This window comes from Phyllostomus discolor, chromosome 1 (genome assembly GCF_004126475.2).
Source record: "Phyllostomus discolor isolate MPI-MPIP mPhyDis1 chromosome 1, mPhyDis1.pri.v3, whole genome shotgun sequence".
In the NCBI taxonomy this organism is placed as follows: domain Eukaryota; kingdom Metazoa; phylum Chordata; class Mammalia; order Chiroptera; family Phyllostomidae; genus Phyllostomus; species Phyllostomus discolor.
Genome location: NC_040903.2, coordinates 55,449,892 through 55,471,065, shown reverse-complemented (window position 1 = coordinate 55,471,065; position 21,174 = coordinate 55,449,892). Strand labels below are relative to the sequence as shown.

Below are 21,174 nucleotides of genomic sequence, written 5' to 3'. Positions count from 1 at the left end.
TACATGGCTCCTAAAATGTTTTAAAATATATGCCATCCTTGTTAGTTTTTCTGAATAAACAAGATCTGAAATTTTCCCAGAATCTCTGAACTAAATTGCTTAGATTTATAATTAAGACTTCTCTGATGGCTCTAAGTCAACCACACTGAACAGAGCGCCCTGAGTGTAGATTCTATCGGGAAAATCAGCCAAAAGAATTAATTTGAAAAGACTAAGTTTGGAGTACATAATTGTTGCATTAAAAAATACATACACAATTATTGGGAAAAATTTTTAAATAATTTAAATACTGTGAGCAATTAGGTTCCCAACCCTGCTGAAATGTTTTTGTGTACATTTTCACTTATTAAAAACAAACTTAGAAATAAATAAAAGATTTTGCCATTGATACTTTGGACAAGGATTTGATCTCCAAAATATATAAAGAACTCATATGACTCAACAACAAGAAGACAAACAATCCTGTTAAAAAATGGGCAAAGGACCTGAACAGACACTTCTCCAAGGAGGACATACAGGGGATCCAGAGACATAAGAAAGGATGCCCAGCATCACTAGCCATCAGAGAGATGCAAATTAAAACCACAGTGAGATACCACTTCACACCAGTCAGAATGGCCATCATACACAAATCAACAAACAACAAGCGTTGGAGAGGTTGTGGAGAAAAAGGAACCCTAGTGCACTGTTGGTGGGAATGCAGACTGGTGCAGCCACTGTGGAAAACAGTATGGAATTTCCTCAAAAAAGTCAAAACGGATCTGCCTTTTGACCCAGCAATTCCACTGCTAGGATTATATCCTAAGAACCCTGAAACACCAATTCAAAAGAACCTATGCACCCCAATGTTCATGGCAGCACAATTTATAATAGCCAAGTGCTGGAAGCAACCTAAGTGCCCATCAGTAAATGAATGGACCAAAAAACTATGGTACATTTACACAATGGAATTCTATGCAGCAGAAAGAAAGAAGGAGCCCCTTCCCTTTGCAACAGCATGGATGGAGCTGGAAAGCATTATGCTAAGAGAAATAAGCCAGGCAGTGAAAGACAAATACCATATGATCTCACCTTTAACAGGAACCTAAACAACAAAACAAATAAACAAAATATAGCCAAAGGCACTGAAATAGAGGACAGGCTGACAGAGACCAGAGGGGAGGGAATTTCAGGGGAGAATGGGAAGGGTTTACAGGAACAAATAGAAAGGACACATGGACAAAAACTGGGGGGGTGGAAATGGGAAGGAGGTGGGGAGGGAGGGGTGGGTGGGCTGGGACAGAAGTAAACGACAGAAAACTGTACTTGAACAATGATTAAAATAAAATTGGAAGAAAAAAATGAAATGTTTCCCATAATATACACATAGACATGTATACAGCTATGAGTATACATGTTTAGAATATAAATCACTTAAACTAGTCAAAGCTGTTATCATTTATATGAGGAGTGATATGGAAGGGGGAAAATAAAGTCACATCTTTTACTAAATCATATGCTCTAAATATACATAAATTAAAGCTGTAATTTTATTTCAGTGCTTGTGATATAATTAATCTCTCATATTTTACAGATTTTTAAAAGATTTTACTTATTTATTTTTATTTTTTATTATTTTCTTTTTAGTGGCATTTTTTATTGTTGTTCAAGTACAGTTGTCTCCATTTCCCTCCCTTTGTCCATGGTCCTTTATACATATCCCTTGGTGACCTTTCCCCTTTTTCCTCCTGTTATCCCCTCCTCCCTCCCTTCTGGTTACTGTCAGTTTGTTCTTTATTTCAATGTTTCTGGTTATATTTATTTCTAGAGAGAGGGAAAGGGAGGAAGAGAGGGAGAGAAACATCAATGTGTGGTTGCCTCTCACATGCCCCTTACTGGATACCTGGCCCACAGCCCAGGCATGGGCCCTGACTGGGAATTGAACCAGCGACCTTTTGGTTCGCAGGCTGGTACTCAATCCACTGAGCCACACCAGCCAGGGTAAATCATATTTTACAGATTTATGTCAACCTAGCTTGCCACTGAAATGCAATTGTAATGCATATATAGTGGGAGCACATTATTTTTCACAGCTCTATAGCATGGCACTGATCCAGCTAAAATTTGAAATTACTATATTGGTATTATTCCAGATGTGGGTTTATGGAAACAGCATTTTCAGGATCATAAGCAATGTGCTCATTCTGTATAATTCTAAAAACCAAGAGAAATAAAGGCTTAAAACTTAATTTAGGACTGACTCATTTTAAAAAGATAGGGTTATAATTAAATCGTATTCAGTTTATTATACCCTTGACAAAGCAATTTCTACTTTAACTCACTGGCAGTGAGATGAATTTTGGCCTTGAATGGTAAGTAGAGCACTATTGTCAAATGGTCATTTAAAAACAGACAAATATTCAAGTGTTCACTAGAACTAATCAAAATCAAGATGACAGAGGAATACATATAGTTAGTCTATATAAATTGAGACATACGATCATAAGCTGCTTTAGTAATTGCTTTTGCTGCATTCTTCTGAATGTCAGGAACTGTAGAGTTTTCTGCGAATGCTAAGAGCTTCTTAAGAACCCCTGTCTGTTGAATCATCATAGTATCCATATCTTCAAGGCAATTGCCAAGCACTGAAAGTGCTTCTGTATGAAGGTCATTAAATTCCTAATAATAAAAGGAAACACAGCTTTAGAAAGCTGTACTAAAAAAACTTATACATTCAAGTTTACACACGGACTAAGGTCATACATTCCAAGTTTACATGCGGACTAAGGTCAGTCAGAAGACAATGTAATCCATTTTGTTGGGACAGAGGCCCAAGGACACAGTTCTGTTTATTAACATAACGTCACTCTCCCTAACCATTTGCTCCATCTTTTCTCATTTCCCCTAGTCCAAAGTGTTTTACAGATAAAAATAATTACTGAAAACTTCCAGCAATGGTATCCAAGTGAAGGTGCTTATACAACCTCCCATGGACAACAATTTTAAAATCTGAAGAAAATAGTTTTTAAAAAAGCAGACAGAAGAAAAGGTTATTTTTCTTAAAATCTCCAACTGGTAGAGGGAAGTATTGTGAGTGTGTGGGTTTCTTGCCTGCAGAATTTTCCAAACCCCCATAGCAGTGGAAAACTGCAGCCTTGAAATTTAAGGTGGGGATCCTTAAAGTGAGAGAAATGCACGAAGGATATGCTACTATCATGGTATTCCACACATCATTGCTTCTGGTCAAGTTCACTTCACAGCAAAAGAAGTGTGGCAGTGGGCCCATACTCATGGAGTTCACTGGCCTTACCCTGGCCCCCATCATCCTAAAGCAGCTGGCTTGATAGAATGGCCTTTTTACGATTCAGTTACAGGGCTGGTTAGGTAGCAATACCTTACAGGTCCGGGGCCAGGTTCTCCAGGAGGCTATATAGGGTCTGAATCAGCATCTAATATATGATGCTCTTTCTCTGACAGCCAAGGTTCATGGGCCCAGGAATCAAGGGGTGGAAACGGGAGTGACAACACTTATTATTACCTCTAGTGACCCACTAACAAAATTTTTGCTGCCTGTCTCAGTGACCTTATGCTCTGGTGATCTAGAGGTCTTAGTTCTAAAGAGAGAAGTGCATCCACCAGGAGACACAGAAAGAAAAGATTGCCATGTGGCCACGCACTTTGGGTTCCTTATGGTTCTAAATCGATAGGCCAAAGGAATTTCTGTACTGGCTGGGGTGATCGATTCCTACCACCAAGGGGAAATTGGACTGCTACTCCACAGTAGAGGTAAGAAAGAGTTTATTTAGAAAACAGGAGATCCCTTAGGGTGTCTCCTAGTATTATCATGCCTTGTGATGAAAGTAGAAGAAAAGCTACAGTAACCCAACCCAGGCAGACTACTAATGGCCAGACCCTTCAGGGATGACATGTGGGTCACTCCACCAGGCAAAGAACTAAGATGAGCCGAGGTACTCGCTGAGGGCAAAGGGAAGATGGGAGGAGTATTGGAAGAAGGTAGTTCTCAATACCAACTATGACCACATGACCAGTTGCAGAAAAGAGGCTGTAGTTGTCATGAATATTTCTTCCTTATTTTGTTATGAATATGTGTGTATATTCAACATCTTTAATTTCTCCCCTTTGTTATTCCCTTACATAACATAAGAGGTATTACTTTATGAGCTAGTATTTAAGTATTATTAATTTTACATCATAGTATTTAAGTTAGAGGATATCAAGGAGAAGACTAATCATCCAAGGACTTTGTACCCTATCCTGGGGAAAGGCCCGCACATTTTCATTTGTACACAGGATGTCCGCATCATATAAGGCAGCAGCAGACCCTGCTATTGTCTGTTTGGAGATGAAGTACGGTTTAAGGAGATGTGTGTTGGTGCCAAACCGACAGGAGCGCACCTGTGAGGGTTAATTTGTGTTTTAACTTGACGAGGCCACAGTATACAGATGTTTGACCAAACATTATTCCAAATCTAAAAAATTTAATTATTTAGATGAAGTTGATATTTAAATCAGTAGACTGAGTAAAGCAAGATTACCCTCCATAATATGGGATAAATTATTCTTCTTGCTTTACCCTAGAGAAAACTGTGGCAGACCAAGATTAAAAGACTAATTCTACCCATTTTAGGAATTCATGAAGATCATAAAGAATAACTTAAAAACCTTAAGCCTTCTAAACCAGAAAATTTTAATTGAGGTATAATTGACATATCAACATTATATTAGTTTCAGGTATACAATATTTGTGTATATTACAAATATCTCCACAGTAAGTCTATTCAACATTTGTCACCTTACACAGTTACAAATTTTTTTCTTGTGATGATAACTTTTAAGATCTAATCTCTTAGCCACTTTCAAATATACAATACAGTATTATTAACCATAGTCACCATGCTATACATTACATTCCTATGGCTTATTTATTTTATAACTAGAAATTTGCATCTTTTGAACCCCTTCACCTATTTTGCCCAACCCCTGCCTCTGCCAACTGCCATTCTGTTTTCTGTATGAGCTTGGTTTCCTTGTTTTGTTTTTTACAAATTCCTTATATAAGATCATATGTATTTGTCTTTACCTGTCTGACTTATTTCACACAGCATAATACCCTCCGGATCCTACCATCTTGTTGTAAATGGTAAGATTTCACTCTTATTTATGGCTGAATAATATTCCATGGCATGGAATAATATTAAAATTATATATATGTGTGTGCATATATCTTTTTGAGTTAGTGTTTACATTTTTTTAGAGAAATACCCAGAAGTGGAACTGCTGAGTCACATGGTAGTTCTATTTTTAATTTTTTGAGAAACCTTTCAGAAGATTTAAAAAATTATTTTAGAATAGCCTGTATCATTAGTCTGATTTAATCATGCTGATAAACTATGTAGTGACAAGCAAATTAGTCCACTATACTTAGTACCATGCTTAAATATAATAAAGTTTCATTTAAAAAATATTATACAATTCACACTTTATAATAGTATCTAAGAGAGATACATTTTCCCATAGACAGCTGAATAAATGTTATAAATACCTTAGTTTCCAGGATCTTAATAAGGTGGTCCATTCCTTGATTGTCTCTTAGCATCGCTCGTGAGCCCTTGTCATTTGTAATAACATCTAAGGTTTTGAGAGCCAACAACTGAATCACTGGGTATTCTGACTTCAGGAGCTCTAATATAGAGGGGATTGCATTCAGTTCTTGAAGCATAGCTCGACACTGAAAATCCTGCCATGAAATACAAATGATCAACTAAGCAAATTATAAAGCAAAATATAGCCTCAAGAATGAAGAACTTCTATTTTCTAACAAAGAATATTCTAAGTTATAATTTTCAAATCTTTTATTCCAGAATCCCTTCCAAAATAACTCACAAATAAAGATAAGCAAACTCTCGATTGACAACACCAAAATATTCATTTTAACTATGAAGACATTGTCAATAATAGGAAATAAACATGATCTATGACTTTTGCAGTATCTATTATTTCTTTATTATACAACAGATTCTTATTACTATAAATGCTGTTACAACAAAAGCTATGTATAATGAAATTCTTTTCACACCCTCTGTCCTATTTCAAATAGCATTTGATAAAATGAATTGATGGCATCAGTGCCTTATCTTCATTCAGATGGACTGTTTAGGAAATGCTTCTATGCACGCGGTGCTATTAGCAGGCCCTGTGCATGGAAATGCACATCAGGCTCAGTTCAGACACATGACCTTTATTTAAGACATTTACAACATCAAGGGGTCATTAGAGGCTAGACAAATTGCTCTGCAGTGTGTGTCTGCAATTTCATGTGTGTGAGTTGTGGCGGGGAGGTTGGTTGGACTGAACAATGGAGAAAACAAGACAAAATGCCATGGAAATCTCCCAAAATCTGACATTTTAAATGAAAACATGATAAATGTAAAATAGTATTGAAGGTGGAAAAGGTCCCATTTCCATTTTAACTTTTCTCTATCCATCTTTCAACTGCTAGTATTCAGCTTCCTTCAGACATAAAAATTTTTGGTTTCTGTTTGTTTTGGGTTGAACTGTATCTTCCCAAAATGTAGGTTGAAGTCCAAACCCTCAGTGCCTCAAAATGTGACCTTATTTGGAAACAGGGTCATTGAAGATGTAATTAAGGTCATAGGGGAGTAGGGTGGGTACTCAATGGTGTCCTTATAAAATTGGTATCTTCATAAAAATAGAGAGAAATGACAGAGGGAGAGATTGCTGTGCTGCAGCTGCAAATCAAGTGATCCCAAGGAGTGACGGCCACCGTCAGAGGCTGAGAAGAGGCAAGGAACGGTTCTACTCAGAGTCCCAGAGGGAGCACGGCCCTGCTGATGCCCTGATGTCAGACTTCCAGCCTCCGCAGCGGTTAGCAAATACATTCCTGTGTTTGAAGCCACCTAGTTTGTAGTCCTAGGAAATTAGTGCACTGTTATCAACTAGTACTTCTGTTGTGGAGAATAGTGCAGGTAAAGTCTTTTCACTTCTCTTTAAGAAAAAAGTAGGGAAATAGAGCTGTAAAGAGTTTTGGGATGTAAAACACAAACGTGCTTGGAGGATTATTTTGGCCTATTGGATAAGGGTAAGCCTTAAGCAACCAGAGAAGAGATACAAAGCTGAGCTTCTTCTTAAGGATGACTTTTGTACAGAGGAGTAAAGGTAAAACCAGTCAGTGCCCAGCCAAGTGGTGAGGACTGCTAAGGCCAGGAATGTATGCTTTTGCTGCCTTTTGTATGAGCCCATCGGGCTCTTCTCTGTATTGTTTGTCTAGATAGTTTGCCTCTTAATGTACCCTGTCCCACCTTCGCTTCGCCATCTCTTCCTTTCACACTCGACTGCTGGCTACTTACACGGTGTTTTTGTATTTTCAAATGACCTAAAGTTGATCAAATGTGCATGGAAATTGTTCAGGAACCTGAGTAGAAAAAGAGGCAGAGACACCAGTCCATTGTGTCAGGGAGCTGACCTGCTGTGGGTGTGAGGGTGCGAATGTTGGGTTGGGAGGTGGGGCAGCAGTGGGGAACCAGGAAAGAAAATACAGATTGAGGAGGAGAAGGTGGTCAGTTTTCATCAAAAAATAAAGCAGCACAGTGAGGTCACATGTTGCAATTGTGAACAATGAGTTCTGTTCAGCATACTCAGCTTACTAGGCTTTCCCCAATACATAAACCTGTTCCAAAATCTTGGTAGACAGACCAGGGCATATATTATATCCAATGTGCTTAGCTCACAAGGTTAGATCAATAGATAATTGCCCAGGTTAACCCTAGTTCAATGTGAATATTAGATTTCCTGTTTCAGAAGGAATACATTTTATCTAGAATAATCCCACCTTAATTTGTAAACAACCCTATTCTTTTAAAATTTAAATACGTTTCCAAAATGTCCTTTCATGGGAGACAAATACTTATAAAACGTGAAAACTGAAAAGAACTTACACTAAACTTCCTTTATTTTATCTCTGAAAGATCTCTACTAAACAGTACAGACAAGAACTGATTAATCAAAGCTGGTGAGTTTTAAGCTTTTTGTTTCTGTTTTTGTTTTTTAGTGGGAAAGCAAATTCTATAATCTGCTTTGATCAGAACACATTTTCAGGAATTAATCTTACCTGGACCAAGTTGTGAACACACTCAATAGAATTCTTCTTCACATCCGGGTCTGGGCTGCTCAGCAGTCTGATGAGAGGCTTTAACCCACCGTGTTCAAGTATTTGCACTTTGCTGGTGTACTCTGCTGACATGTTTGCTAGGCAAAGACTAGCAAACTCATGGATAACTACTTCTTCTGCATATCAAAAATAAATAACACAACTATGCTAAATGCCTATTCGACCATTACTCTGAAGCATGTTTTGAAAACCAAAGCTCTACAAATCTTACCTTGGTTGGGGCCCACCTTGGTTGGAGAGATTTTAATGATAATTCACAATTGGTATTCCATAAATTATTTTCAATAAGTAATGTAATAAAACACCAGTCCCATTTAAAAAAATATATGCAGGATGCCAATTTACCTTCTGGAGCAAGCTGAGCAATAACAGAATTCATGACATCTAATTCTCTTAACAATTTTTTAACATCATCTACAACAGAAGAAAAAATATTAATGTTTATTAACAATAATAATAATGGTCATGCCTGTTTACTAGTCCCATGTGAGATATGTCCCCTTATTATTTAATTTTACAGATAAGGAAATTGAGGCTCAAAACCCCACTTCGAGCAAACGGTGGGCCAGGTGCCACACCAGGTCCGACGTCAGACAGACTCCAGCCCCTGCTCCGTGATCGCTGAACTATTACACTACCTTCTGAAACACTAGAAAAAATAAGCATAAAACGATAAAATGTGGCTAGAACACATCAAAAAACTGAGTTATTGTGCCCTACACTTGTTTATTATATAATAGTAATCCTTTTTTGTTTTGTTGGGATGGTGTTTTAAAATCTTAATTTCAAGAAAACTTATAGAATACACATAAATATAATCTTCAGCTTTCTTTGGATTGATACATCTTGTTTTTTATTAAAAAATTTTATGTATTTATTTTTTTAGAGAGGTAAAGAGTAGGAGAAAGAAAAGGAGAGAAACATCTATGTGAGAGGGAAACATAGGCCAGTTGCCTCTTGTACACCCCCTAACAGGGACCGAAACTGCAACCCAGGTTTGTGCCCTGACTGGGAATCAAACTGACAACCTTTCTCTTTGTGGGACAACTCCCAACCAACTGAGCCACACCGGTCAACACAATACATCTTGTTTACATTTTATTTTATTATCAAATATGCCAAAAATACTTGAAGATAAATATATTGATTTTTTAAGTTCACTTTTGTATTCTTTATATGAACATAACTAAGGCTAGACAGGTATGCCCCTGTTTCTTTTTGCCATCTTGAATCCCCCTTTCAGAGAAATAAAGCATAGCTTCTACTTTAGTTTTGCAGTTTTTCTTCTTGGTCAATTATCTTTGTCCATAAGCCAAAATTAGCATTATCAGAATTTTGGAAAATTTCACTTTGCAGCAGCTGAAGCAGATGGGTTGCTGGGTGAATTCTTCCTTATTAATTCTTGGGTAGTCTTGCCTTTTATTAGACACCTGTTCCTGTGGGATTCAGGGATGTGACTGTTCTTCAACTTAGGCTGTTTCTGTTCAAAATGGCTAAACCAGAGCCAGCAAAATGATAGCCAGCTATATAGATGTGAATTGGCTTGAAGTACAAAAGAATAATCAAGCTTCTGGGAAGTGTTGTGTCCTGAGGTGGAGGACATTATTTTATAGTTGAAGCTCATTTATGATAAATGCACTATCTCCACAGGTTAAGAAATAATAGCCTTTCACAATACTCAGATCCTTGCAAGTGTCCCAGTGGACTGTAGAAATGTGAACCCTGTGGAAGAGTCTCTCAGTATTCTCTTCTCTTGTGAGTCCACTGTGTATTGCTTGGAATGACTTCTGTGAAGGCCACACTAAAGTCTCCTGTTTTTACATGCTGGAAGAAAAATATCTCTGGGCTTTTAGATCTAGTACATTCCCCACTTAGCACACAAAATAACCTTCTGTGTACTTCAAAATTTCTGCTGCACCACTGACCACGAGGTGAAGAAGATTCACACTCTGTGCATGTACTCCCTGCTCCTCTTACTTCTCTGCAGGGAGGATCTGCCCCTCGCCCCAGGGAGAGCACACCTTGCGGCACTGTGTGTGACACCATGTCTTGGCCTGTTTGAATTAGTTGGAAGTTGTCATCAGAGGATTCTCTGTGCCATGAAACTCCCTTCTAGATATGAATTTGGCCCAAATCTGTTCAACGACAGATCTCCTAGGTCCATCCACTAAACCATTTTCTTATGATTCAATGGACAATTCTGATTCACTGGCAGCACTTGTAAATTGATGGCATCATCAATCCACTTCCTATTCTTCTTTTTGACATCAGATTATTTGAAGAACCTTTTTTTTCTTGAGGTTAATTCAGTAAAAATAATGGATAAGCTGCTGCTTCTGTCACTTTAAACACAATGTTGATCTCTGTCCCCTTCTTCCCCACAGAGAACCCTCAGATATGGCAGCTGAATAGAAAATCCCACTCATAGTTGGGTCACAGGAACATGTTCTAGCTAAACAGTGTGACACCTTCAATTTTAGGTTGTTGCACAACTGCCAGCACCTTACTTCCTGGAGTACTGGGTTGACCAAAAAGGCCATTACATTTTTTCCATAAAATAAAAGACACATTTTTCATTTTCACCAAAAACTTTATTGATTTGGATATTTTGAGCACATTGGCTATAGCATCCTATTATAGGCTTCTAGTGGGTACAGGCCAGGGGAGCTGCTAAATATCTCCCAATGCATAAGGCAGCCTCACAGCAAAGAATTATTTGGCCAAAATGTCAATAATACCAACAAACTTCGCAAACCACTTTTAACACATTCGATCAGTCACAGCACCTTCTCTGTACACTGTGCAAATCTTTTATTGCGTTTCAGTTGCATCTTTACCTTTCTTGAAATAATAAAGTATAATACTCTGAAGTTGTTGCATATATTCTTCCATGTTCAATGTTAGAATGGCTACACAAAAATTCACCAGTTTTGATGTTTTTGTAAATACACACTGATATGACAGCTGTCACAATACAATCTAACAAAACTATTTCAAATAAAGTTCAAGACAACTAAGCCCTACTAGAGCCATTTTATGAAAAAAACAAAATGAATTTTTTGGCCAATAACAACTTCATGCAGTCTGTTTTAACTGCATTCTTATTTACAATTTTTTGGTTGTATAACATTGACCATCTAATATATCCTTGACTTTGCATACTCTTTTACATTAACTTTTTCCTAAGATGGCAGGATCTTCAGATTGCCTTAAGTGAAGTCTTGGCTTCAAAAGTTACTTCTCCTCACAAGGATCCTGATGAAATCTCTCTTTAGCTGACTTCATTAAATGAGTCTCTGTCATATGACCTCATCAAGCTAAATACAACTGGCAGGCAAAAGAAGACAATGGTTCCATTTTGATAAAAATGTCTAACAAAGTAATTTAAGGGCCTGTCTCAAATGACCCAGGCTTAGCATAGGCACATAGCTCACCCACTTTAGAACAATGAAAAGAAGCAGGAGGAGGGGGAGAAGAAGAAGAATTTGTTTGCAACTGCCAAAGGGAAAGATGGGTCTCATAGCAATCCTTTTAGAACCTGGAAGTCCATTGGAACATTCTGTTGGTTCATCCTCTATGAGTGTAGTAATATTATAAGCAACAATAAAAATTAAAAAAGAAAAAAATGAATATAGTGATATTATTAAATGTGTGAAAACCATATGAAGATACAAATTTCTGAAGCAGCAGCAATTTTTTTTAAGAATGACCAAAGATGTCCTGGCTGGTGTGGTTCTGTGGGTTGACCACTGGCTTGTAAACCAAAAGGTCACCAGTTTGATTCCCAGTCAGGGCACAAGCCTGGGTTGCAGGCCAGGTCCTCAGTTGGGGACATACAAAAGGCAGCCAATTGATGTTTCTCTCACACATGGATGTTTCACTTTCTTTCTCCTTCCCTTCTCCTTCTCTAATAATAGTAATAATAATAATAATAATACATTTTAAAAAGAATGACCAAAGATGATAAATTAACTGTGTTGTTTCAGAGATGCACTTACTTACAGATTATTCTGTAAACATGACTTTTCATTTAGATCAAATGACTAGCTGCTCATTTTTGTTCCAAGTTTCCACAGACATGTATGAATGGTGAAGCAATAAGTGTTAATGGGTTGGCCCTCTTAACAAAAAAGGAACTTTACAAGCAGGTGAGGATACCATGTGTCTATCCATGTTCTCAGATAGTTCAAATGGAAAATTAGTTCAATTAATGCCAAAGATCATTTGTTTGGGGTTTTTCACCCAAATTACAGATCAAAAGAAAGCTCTTAGGAGTTTATTCAGCATACCTGAGACTGAAGCACTCAGTGGAGACCTTGAAGGCAGCAAAGCTCTTTCCTCACACTGGCCACAGCCAGCCCCGTAGCTCACAGAGTATGATTTGGGGGGTGTAAGAGGGTTATCTCATTTAACGCCCAAATGCAACAATAATTCCTTATATTTTGGGGCCACGAACTTCTTTAAAAACTTATGAAATTCAGTTTATAAATCTGCTCAGGATAATTTTGCAACCACTTGGAGGGCTTCGCAGACTATAAACTCCTCACATATTAGAAGATAAGAATACAACATAAAATGAATAATAGAAGTACAAAGTAAGCTGGAAAAAAGTCATAGAGACCTAAACACTAAATTAGAAAATATAAGTATAAAAAGGAAATTATAATTCTCCTTTCCAAATGAGATGCATTCTCCTCCAATATCATTTAGAAGGAAAACCTGACTTAGAATGCACACTAATGTCAAGGACCATGAAAGATTTGGTGAATAGAAAGTTTACTCAACCGTGAGTCAGAGAGTACAGTTCTAATTCTGGCTGTAATCTAAATTCTGCTAATAATCCCCTGCATAATTTTGGGCAAGGAACCTAATCCTTTAGGGATAATTCCTATTATTATTATTTTATTGTATTGTGTTTTTCCATTACCATTTATCCCCTTATACCTTCTTCCACCTCCACCCACCGCCCACCCCCCACAGTCACCACACTATTGTCTGTGCATGAGTCCTTTTTCTTTTTTGCTTGATCTTTCCATCCCCTACCCACTCCCCCACCAGAGCTGTCACCCTGCTGTCTATGAGCCTGTCTCCATTTTGCTTGTTAGTTCAGTTTGTTCATTAGATTCCACATGTGAGTGAAATCACATGATATTTGTCATTCTCTGACTGGCTTATTTCACTTAGCATAATGTTCTCCAGGTCCATCCACACTATCACAAACTTCTTTCTTATGGCTGAGTAGTATTTCATGTGTAAATGTACCATAGCTGTTTTGTCCACTCATCTAGTGGTGGACAATTAAGCTGCTTCCAAATCTTGGCTATTGCAAATAATGCTATAATGAACATAGGGTGCTTATAATCTTTTGAATTAGTATTTTGGGTTTCTTCAGATAAATTCCCAGAAATAGAATCACTGGGTCACAAGGCAGTTCCATTTTTAATTTTTGGGATAACTCCATACTGCTTTCCTATTTTTAAAATGAGGAGTTTCACAAGAACTGTTACAAAACACTTTTGGTTTTCACATTCTTTGGTGTGTAAACAGAATAAAACATAAGAAAATTTTTTATTTTCCCTTTTTTGTCTATAAATACATCCAATACGGTGCCTTCAATATGGCAGAATTAGTATACAGACAACCCCTGAGATAAATTTTTGAAGGCCCTGCAATACAAATGATTACTACCTCATTTAACTTCTCTGTGCCTCAGCTGCCTCATATGTAAAGGAAATAATAGCGCCAACCTCATAAAATGATTCAGCACATTAACAGCGCATAGAATAATGCCCGGTACATTATAAGTGCTACGTAAGTATTGACCAATGTCATCATAGTCCAGGTTGTGGAACACCCACTCCCCCATGACTGTCCTCATCCTGCTCTTATCCACAGAAACGCTCCCAGAGCCCCAGCACAGCCACCACTTAGTACTCCCACAGCTGTCGCCAGAGCCCCTTCCACTACAGCCTGCCCCTCCCCCATGGAATCTGGTTTCCCTGGTGGTGCAGATGCTGCTCATACAGCCTCTGTGGCTGTGGTGGTCAAGGCAGATGCCTGACAAAGCTCTCCTTCCCTTCCCCTCCCCAGCATCACTCATAACTCTCTCTGAAGACACTAATACCACAGTCCTGCTGGACAGCACAGAATAAGGGAACCCCACTGCCTCACACAGGGTCCAGGGAAAGTGAGGTGATGGGAGGCTGGACGTTGGGGGAAATTATGCTAAGGGAGAAGGTACGATGGTTTTAGCCGAACCCTATGATAGAGACATGTTTATTACCACCAGCCTGAGTTTCATGTTAGAATTCAGTCTTCACCAAGAATATTATTTTTTATTATAAATTGCAAAACTTTTGTTGGCTAACTCAGAAACCTACCAAATGGTGTGAAAATGCCTTACAAATGGAAAACATATCCTGCTCATTAGTCAGGGACTGCCTTTATTTGCATGGTTTTGGTCAAAACTGATATTCTAATAGATATACCATTGTATTTTAACTAATACTGTTACTCTACCCTATTAAATATATGAAAATATTCAAGCAAGTAATAGGCCTGATTTGTAAGGAGTAAATGCATGTCTAAATTTATTTTGGGACAAAATATAGTTTGTGGCATCAAAAAAATTAATGTATCAAAACACTTTACCCTGGTCTTCCTTCACTATAAAATACATACAAAATGTAATTTAGATATAGGCAGACAAACTACATTTTACTAACTCAAGAAAAAAATTATTTCAATTTTAAAAGACAGTGACTGCTCTCCTAACTTGTAAGACTGGCACATACTATACCACCAAGTTAGAGAGTATTTGCACATATTTTTATATTTTAAAAATATTCCTTAAAATGTGAGATCATTTATTTGTTATATCATACTTTAGTTTTTCATTGATATTAGTTTAAATAAAATTAAAATAAATCCCTTAACATTAAACTTACAAGAAAGATAAGTCATTATATGAGATTTATTTTTAAAAGTTGCTACTTACTGTTAGAAACCAGGATTCCAATTATCATAGTAGCATTTCTTCTTACAATTTTGTCTTCATGGGTGAGCAGTTTAGTTAAAGTTTCCACGGCTCCAAGTTCAAGGAGGGTTGATTTATTTTCCTCACCTGACATTATAGGTAAAAAGAAAATCATGCATGGATATCATCAATTTCACCAAAACTGTGTTATTCCAATTCCTCATTTGCCACCTGCCTTTCACACTCCTCTGCAGCCACACGCACTTCTCTCAGAGTGGACTTTAAAGCACAAGCATCCTGGACATCGGCTGTTCTAGCTTCCCCATCACATTTACAAAGCTGGCTTCCTCTTTTTTTAATTAAAGCTATTGGGATGAATAGAATCATATAGGTTTCAAGTGTACATTTATATGATATGTGATCTGTATATTGCATTGCGTGACCACAACCCAAAGTCAATCATATTCTGCCACCACATATTTGGCTTCCTTTACCCTTTACCATCCTCAGCCCCTTCCTTCTGGTAACCACCATGCTGTTGTCTGTCTGTGTCTATGAGTTTCTGTTTTATATCCCACATACGAGTGAAATCATATGGTTCTTAGCCTTTTCTGATTGACTTATTTCACTTAGCATTGTCATTCAGATACAGGCAGACAAACTACATTACACTAATTCAAGAAAAAAATTATTTCAATTTTAAAAGACAATGGCTGCTAGCCCTGCACCTCCAGAGAGGTCTCCTCTGACCACCCCATCTAATGTCATTACCACATCCAAGTCTTCCTTATCTCTCCCTATCCCACTTTATTTTTTCATACCACTTAATGACCTTCATGCATTGTTTGCCTAGTCCACTGTAACTTAACTTCCTGTGAGGATGATACCCTTGCTGTTCTATTCTCTCACATCCTCAATGCCTAGCCCAGTGCCAGTCACGTGCAGACATAGTTAATTACATAATTGCATCATTAGTTACAAAACTAATTACTATACATAGGAGTGTGTTATTTATTTTCTATTGAATGATGGTCTTGAGTTCTTTGTGTTACTGATTTTTAATTTAATTTTATCGTGGTATGGCATATTTTCTATAATTGGAATTCTTCTGAATTGATTAAGCCTTGTTTTATGACCCAGAAGATGGCCTATTTTGAAAACTGTTCTTTATTCACTTGAAAAGAATGTGTGTTCTGCTCTTTTTGGAGCGCTCTGTAAACATCAATTAGGTTAAATTAATTTATATCACAGTTTCAATTTTTTAGATCCTTAAGGCTTTACTATTGACTTGTACTTTCATTTATTCACGGGGCATCAAAATCCCCTGCTATAATTGTGGATGTCTACTTCTCCTTGAACTTCTAGCTTCATGTATTTTGAAGGTCTGCCATTAAGTATATAACCATTTGGGATTTTTCAGAGCCTCCTGATTACTTGATCTCTTTGTCATTATAAAATGGCCTTCTTTACCTCTACTACTATCTCTTCTGTCTACTTTTATGATATTGATATAGCTACTCCATCTTTCTTTCGGTTGGTGCTATCATAGGATATTTTTCCCTTCTTTTACTTTCAAACAATTTGTGTCACATTCTAAGGGCATTACTTGACATGGCATGCAGTTTGGTCTTGCATTTTACCCAGTATAACACTCTTTCCCTATTAATTAAAGTACTTAGACCATTTACATTTAATTTGATTGTTTATATGATTAGGCTTAAATCTGCCACATTGTCATTTGTTTTTATGTGTTCCATTATTCTTTTTTTATTTTCTTCTTCTTTGTATAAACTATGAACATTTCTTATGATTTTATTTCATTTTCTTTGTTGGCTTATTTGATATCACTCTTCGTTGTGTTATTTTCCCGGTTGTATCAGAGTCTGCAGCACACACAGCCTACGGCAGCGCACTCCCCAGTGGCTGTACGAGGGCCTTCCGGCAGTGCGCCTCCCTCCCCTTCCATCCCAGTGCCGCTGCTGTCAGGTGTCTCACACACGTGCTTCAGACTGCAGATATGTGGTATTATTTTTGTTTAAAATAACCAGTTTGCTTTTGAAGTGATTTAAATTAGAAAAATGTCCTATTTGTTACTATTCCTAGTACTCTACCTTTATTCTTTGTGTAGATCCACATTTTCATCTGCCATCATTTTGCTTTTGCCTGAACTACCTACTCTACCGCTATTAGCAGTGCGGCCCTGCCTGCAATGAACAGCTTCAGCTTTTGAATGTCTGAAAAGGACTTTATTTCAGGTTTCTGAAAAATATTTTCTATTTTTCTAGGTTGAAAGTTTTTCTTTTTCTTTTAGTACTTTAAAGATGGTACTCCACGGACTTCCTGACTATATCATTAGTGGTGATAAATCTGTTGTCATCCTTATACTGGTTCCTCTGAACATAACATTTGTTTTCTGGCTTCTTTTTTATCCTCAGCCAAGGACATGCTCATTGATTTTAGAGAGAAGGGAAGGAGGAAAGAGAGACACATCAATGTGGCAGAGAAACACCCATCAGCTGGCCCCCATATGTGCCTCGACGTAAGATGAACCTGCAACCTAGAAATGTGCCCTGACCGAGAATGGAAACCTGCAGCTCTGCAGTTCACAGGACAGCGCTCCAGCCGACGGAGCCACAGCGGCCAGAGCTGTTTTCTGGCTGCTTTTAAGATTTTCTCTTTATCACTGGTTTCCAGCAATTTGATTGCGATGTGAGTTGGTGTAGTTTTCTTCATATTCATTGTGCTGGGTTTTGATGAGATTCTTTGATCAGTGGGCTTGGAGTTTTCATCAAATTGGGGGTACTTCTGGCCATTCGTTTTTAAAATACTTTTTATGTCCTTTGTGTTTTGCAGAAACCCAGTCACACATATAGGCAGTCACTTTTGATTTACTTACTGATTTATATCCTCATTATGGGGTTTTTTCTGCTTTTTGATGCCTGGTAATTTTTTTTATTGGACGCCAGACATTGTGTATTTTACCTACCTAGGTAATGGGTATTTTTGTATTCTAGAAATTTGTTCTGGGACACAATTACCTGGAAAAAATTTGATCCTTTCAGATCTCTCAGAACAGTGCTCAATCTAGGGCTAATTATTTCTAACTACTGAGGCAAGACCCCTGTGTATTCTGCTCAAAGGTCCACACATCTTCAGGTTTTTCAGTCTGGCTGGGAGAACAAGCACTACTTCCGGCCCCATGTGAGCCCCAGGCACTATTGCCACTCATCCTGTCGGGGACTTTGTCTGACTTCAAGTGCTTCCCTCACACACGTGCTGATCAGTACACAGGGCAGGCGAATATTTGAGTGGGACCCTTTGCAGATCTCAAGTTCTCTCTCAGTGCAACTCTTTCCTCTCTGTTACTCTAACCTGGAAACTCTTGCTATCTTGTCCCCTTGCACTCTCAGTTCTGCCTTCCCAATTCACAGAGTCCAGTAGGCTCCGCGCAAGCTGCCCCTACTTGTGCTGTGGTCCGGAAACTCTCTGAAATCAAGAAGCTCAGGAAGTCAAGGGCTTATTTCCTTTGTTTCCTGTCTCTCAATGGTCACTGTTCTTCATTGTCTAGTAGTGTTTTGCCAACTATTACTTCACATATTTTGTCTATTTTATTTGCTGTTTCAGTTGGGGCGGGGTGGTAAATCTGGCCCCTTACTCCGTCTTGGCCACAAGGCAAAGTCCCATCATTTATCTTAAAAAACTATTTCAGAAAACACTGCTAGTATAAAACACCTGACTTATAATAACTTCTGTATTGATTAAACATAAGATACATGCCTACTTATTTATTTATTGCATGTCATATAAAAGGCGATACATAATTACGTACATAAGATAGTGAGATGACTTATGATGTCTCTGTAAACCTGAATGAGACTTATGCTACTACAGATGCATAATCCAATGTCTCCCTGAAATTGACCCAGAATTCTACATAATCTACTCATGAACTATACCTTCCAGAACCACTCTGGTTTTTGCCCAGATTCCCAGTGATTACAAGAGTGACACAGAGTATTTCACCATTTGCTAACCAAATATTTCGTTTTCTCTCATACAAGTCCCAACCAATGTTGTATTATCATTTCTTTAAAACAAAATTGCTCCTTAGTTTAAAAGGTCTTGTTAAAAATTCCAAGTTACACTAAACTCTTCAAATAGTCCCAACTAAAATGTTATGCAGTATAATGAAAATCTAATTTTACTACCATTTGGAATGAACCAAAATATAACCATCTCTTATGTTTGTAAATCTTCTATGAATAAATCGCCCAAAGAATCTAATTTGTAACATTTACCATGTTTTAACAAACTTTACTTTTTACGACAGTTTTAGTACAAAGATAGTATAAGGAATTCCCACATATATCACACCAAGTTTCCCCAATTATTAATATTTTACATTAGTAGGTAATTTGTTATAGTTAAGGACCCACTGTTGATACATTATTATTAACTAAAATCAATAGTTTATTCAGAGTTCCTAGTTTGAGCCTAATGTTCTCTTCCTGCTCCAGGGCCCAGTGCAGGGTCCCCTAGGACTTCCTGTCGTCACTGCCCTCAGCCCCGCTCGGCTGCGGGAGTCTCCCAGACTTGCCTTACTTTGGTGGCTGTGCCAGTGTTGAGGGGCACTGGTTAGGTATTTGTCAAATGTTCCTGAATAGGGATTTGATTTTTTTAAAATCATAATTAGACAGGGGTTACAGGTTTGGGAGGGGGGAATAACAAAGACATGTCATTTTCATTATATTGTGTCAAGGCCATTGACTTAATTACGGGATTATCAACATGACTTAGCACTGTTGATTGATTTTGACCACCTGTCTGAAGTGGTTCTGTCAGGTTTCTCCACTACAAACTTATTCATTTTTCCCTGTTTCCATGTTGTACTGTTTGGAAAGAAGTCACTATGTATAGCCCATATCCAAAAGAGTTATATTTTGCCTTCTGGAGGGCAGAGTATCTACATAAGTTATTGGGAATTCTTCTGCATGGAATATCTGTCTTTCCTGTCCCATTTATTTAATCATTTATTGATTGATTACCTAATCATTTATTTATTGAAGTATAGACTCATGGGTATTTATTTTCTACTTTGGATTATAAACCAATACTACCAAATTTTGTTGTTCTAATTGTTTTGGCTTTGACCACTGGGAGCTCTTTCAGTTCCTGTACCATTTACAATTTTTTAAACTACAATAAAATCTTCTAAATGACTCTTCCACCCAGTGACAAAATTACTCCTTCAGATTAAGTTAGGCACTTAGGGAGAGATATTATTTTCAGGTGATGCATGAAATGATATCTGGTTGTGTGAAGGAATTCATCTGACTGGAAGGAAGTTAAAGACTGGGGAGGGGAAAAAAGTCTGGGAAGAGAAGTACTCTTTACGTAGTAAATATTTTAAGCAACTAATGAAATAGATAAACTGGAAAATTCAAACCTTTTAAAGCAAATTTATAAATGGCTTCACATGCTTTGGCCAAAATTTCTTCTTCTGGAGAATTAAGCATTAACACCACAGTTGCTACATTTTTGCTTTCAATTGTTAATGGATCAAACTGAAATGCAGAGAGAAAAGTATCAGGTTCACATCTGAGCTTTAAAAGCACATTAAAAATGAATAGTGTCTTAATACTTAAAAAATAATACTATCTTACAAAACAATGTGGTCACTGCCCAGTAAGTGCATTGTAAAGTTTTTATTAAAAAAGAAGAAAACATTACTAATACAAAGACAGCTATCAACACTCCGGCTCTGGAATACCTGGAATAAGGTGGAAAGAGAAAAGTGTTTTGGAGTTGGGCAGACTTAGTCTCTCAATTTAGCCAGGTGGAATCAGGCAAGTTACTTAAGCCACCACAGTTTCGGTCTCATTTTCTGTAATGGGTATAATAATGCCCTTCTCAAAGGATTAAGGAGAGAAGTAGAGATGATACATATAAAGCACTGAGCACACTGTCTGGCACATAATACCCACTAAATGACATATGTCAGTATAATTCT

At 37.5% G+C, this 21,174-nt stretch overlaps 1 protein-coding gene across 2 annotated transcripts in view; it reads right to left on the bottom strand.

Annotated features, from left to right (window-relative positions):
• The window catches only part of LOC114492859 (armadillo repeat-containing protein 3-like), a 67,002-nt gene that overhangs the window by 34,099 nt on the left and 11,729 nt on the right, over nucleotides 1–21,174 (bottom strand). Inside the window, exons 2-7 of one of the 2 annotated variants that reach the window (XM_028507440.2) lie at nucleotides 20,611–20,728; nucleotides 15,186–15,311; nucleotides 8,534–8,602; nucleotides 8,129–8,304; nucleotides 5,543–5,737; nucleotides 2,478–2,658 (exon numbers count right to left, since the gene is read on the bottom strand). In XM_028507440.2, the coding sequence (XP_028363241.1) occupies nucleotides 2,478–2,658; nucleotides 5,543–5,737; nucleotides 8,129–8,304; nucleotides 8,534–8,602; nucleotides 15,186–15,311; nucleotides 20,611–20,728 (865 nt within the window). The remainder of the gene's footprint in view (nucleotides 1–2,477; nucleotides 2,659–5,542; nucleotides 5,738–8,128; nucleotides 8,305–8,533; nucleotides 8,603–15,185; nucleotides 15,312–20,610; nucleotides 20,729–21,174) is intronic. The other variant, XM_036022791.1, reaches the window with a different exon arrangement.